The sequence below is a fragment of the Priapulus caudatus genome, unplaced genomic scaffold, assembly GCF_000485595.1.
Source record: "Priapulus caudatus unplaced genomic scaffold, Priapulus_caudatus-5.0.1 Scaffold666, whole genome shotgun sequence".
Lineage (NCBI taxonomy): Eukaryota > Metazoa > Priapulida > Priapulimorpha > Priapulimorphida > Priapulidae > Priapulus > Priapulus caudatus.
This window is the reverse complement of record NW_014577727.1, coordinates 64,739-66,435: the sequence shown is the minus strand read 5'-3', so window position 1 is coordinate 66,435 and position 1,697 is coordinate 64,739. Positions and strand designations below refer to the sequence as shown.

Sequence of the window (1,697 nt, the reverse complement as noted above, 5' to 3'; positions counted from 1 at the left end):
CGTTGAGTAATTTGACTCATGCGTCATTTTACTTGAGTAAAATAACTCACGTGTGCGGCGGATTTTCGTTGAGTAATTTGACGCCTGCGTCATTTTACTGCGTCATTTTACTTGAGTAAAATAACTCACGTGTGCGCCGGGCTTTAGAGAAGAAGCCACCGTGTGCGATTCGCCGTTCTTTTACAGAACTTTGAAGTGAAGAAATGCCAAGCAATCACACTTACCTTCCGAATCGCTCAAACGACGCCGCGCCGGGGCAACTCAGGTTATTGATGAACATGTCCAGAACGAATGCAGACGGATTCGTTGCACTGGAAAATTGCACCGCCTTCTCGATTAATTTACAAACTAATAGTAAAACCCTGTTTTGCCTCTGAACTCAACTCGCCACAATATGGGCAAATTTAGCTATTAACGAATGCAAATATTCTCACGAGTGATTCCCGCATATTTAATTAATTAAATAGCTGCGCTGTTACTGAGTAGTGATATGGCCATCACATTGTCTATGGTATAATTGCGCCTATATAGTAGTCATTCACGAAGAGGTAGATCTACAGTTGGATCAAGGATAGTTTGGGATAATGTGTTTTCGCAATGTGTCCGCAAATGTGTTTTCGCACATATATGTTCTGAACTAGGCTTGGGCAGTCTATGTAGTTAGGCAACCATACCCAAGGCGATATCCTCCAGGGAAATCAGCTTTCACCCGAGAGCCAAGTGGTATAACTCTGACTTCATGAATGTTAACTGGATGTGGAAACTGCACAAGATCGAGGTTTAAATCCTGAAAAACACATTTTATTTACGAATGAACTAAAACTGTCTCATGCATAAACCACAACACGCCCTTGGGCCATTTCAATATTCAGCTTTGATTATTGGGATGGTCCAAGTGGCTGTTATTTATCATAAAATAATGTTCTATCGCAAAGACAACTATTCACAAGAAGAAGAAGGCGTTCGATGTCGATCAGGTAACTGGTTGATGGTTTTACACTGCGAACAGCAGCATGAACAACATCATGATGAACGGGAAATGTTCAATGAATATAAATTGTAATGTTTCTTTATGCCAGTAATACTAATAGTAAAAACGTGGGATGTGTCGTTTTGCACCACAGACTGTGGAGTGACGATCACATTCCATGATCTTCATTTCAGTGAAAACGATTTAGTATGAGGACACTACGTCACACTAGACAAACTCAGCCAAACGAGGGTACCACTTTAACAGATTCGCTACTGTGTCGAAAAAGACAACCGAAAAAGACAATCGTCGAATAACAACCAAACCAACGCAAGAGTAACAGTGTTGACTGTTGTGTTTAGATTACTGGATCTACATACAGTATGCCTTGACACCAGCTACCGGGGGGTCTGGGAAAGCATTGGTTGTTGTTTTAGGCGGTGTTGATTGTAGGCTATATACTGTAGCCCACGATGGTGGTAACGTACCTGTTTCTCATGGGTAAAAGTGTCAAAGAAGAGAAGTTCAACAGCATTTTCATCATCTCCGCACTCCATTTCTGGTTCTGTACTCTTTGTACGCACTCAACATCTGAAGATAGGCATTTTCCCACAATGCTTTGCGACAACTAAAATGACATGACCTCTGCGACGACACCGACACAGTTACCGGTTACCACCAAAGATCCTAGAGTGCCGTAGGCCTACGGCACTCTAGGATCTTTGGT

At 42.1% G+C, this 1,697-nt stretch overlaps 1 protein-coding gene across 1 annotated transcript in view; it reads right to left on the bottom strand.

Moving 5' to 3' along the window:
• The window catches only part of LOC106812607 (protein virilizer-like), a 4,099-nt gene extending 2,517 nt beyond the window's left edge, over nt 1-1,582 (bottom strand). The window contains exons 1-3 of the mRNA XM_014816513.1: nt 1,459-1,582; nt 675-787; nt 225-311 (exon numbers count right to left, since the gene is read on the bottom strand). Coding sequence (XP_014671999.1) covers nt 225-311; nt 675-787; nt 1,459-1,527 — 269 coding nt within the window. The 5' untranslated portion in view covers nt 1,528-1,582. The remainder of the gene's footprint in view (nt 1-224; nt 312-674; nt 788-1,458) is intronic.
• Nucleotides 1,583-1,697: the final 115 nt, after the last annotated feature.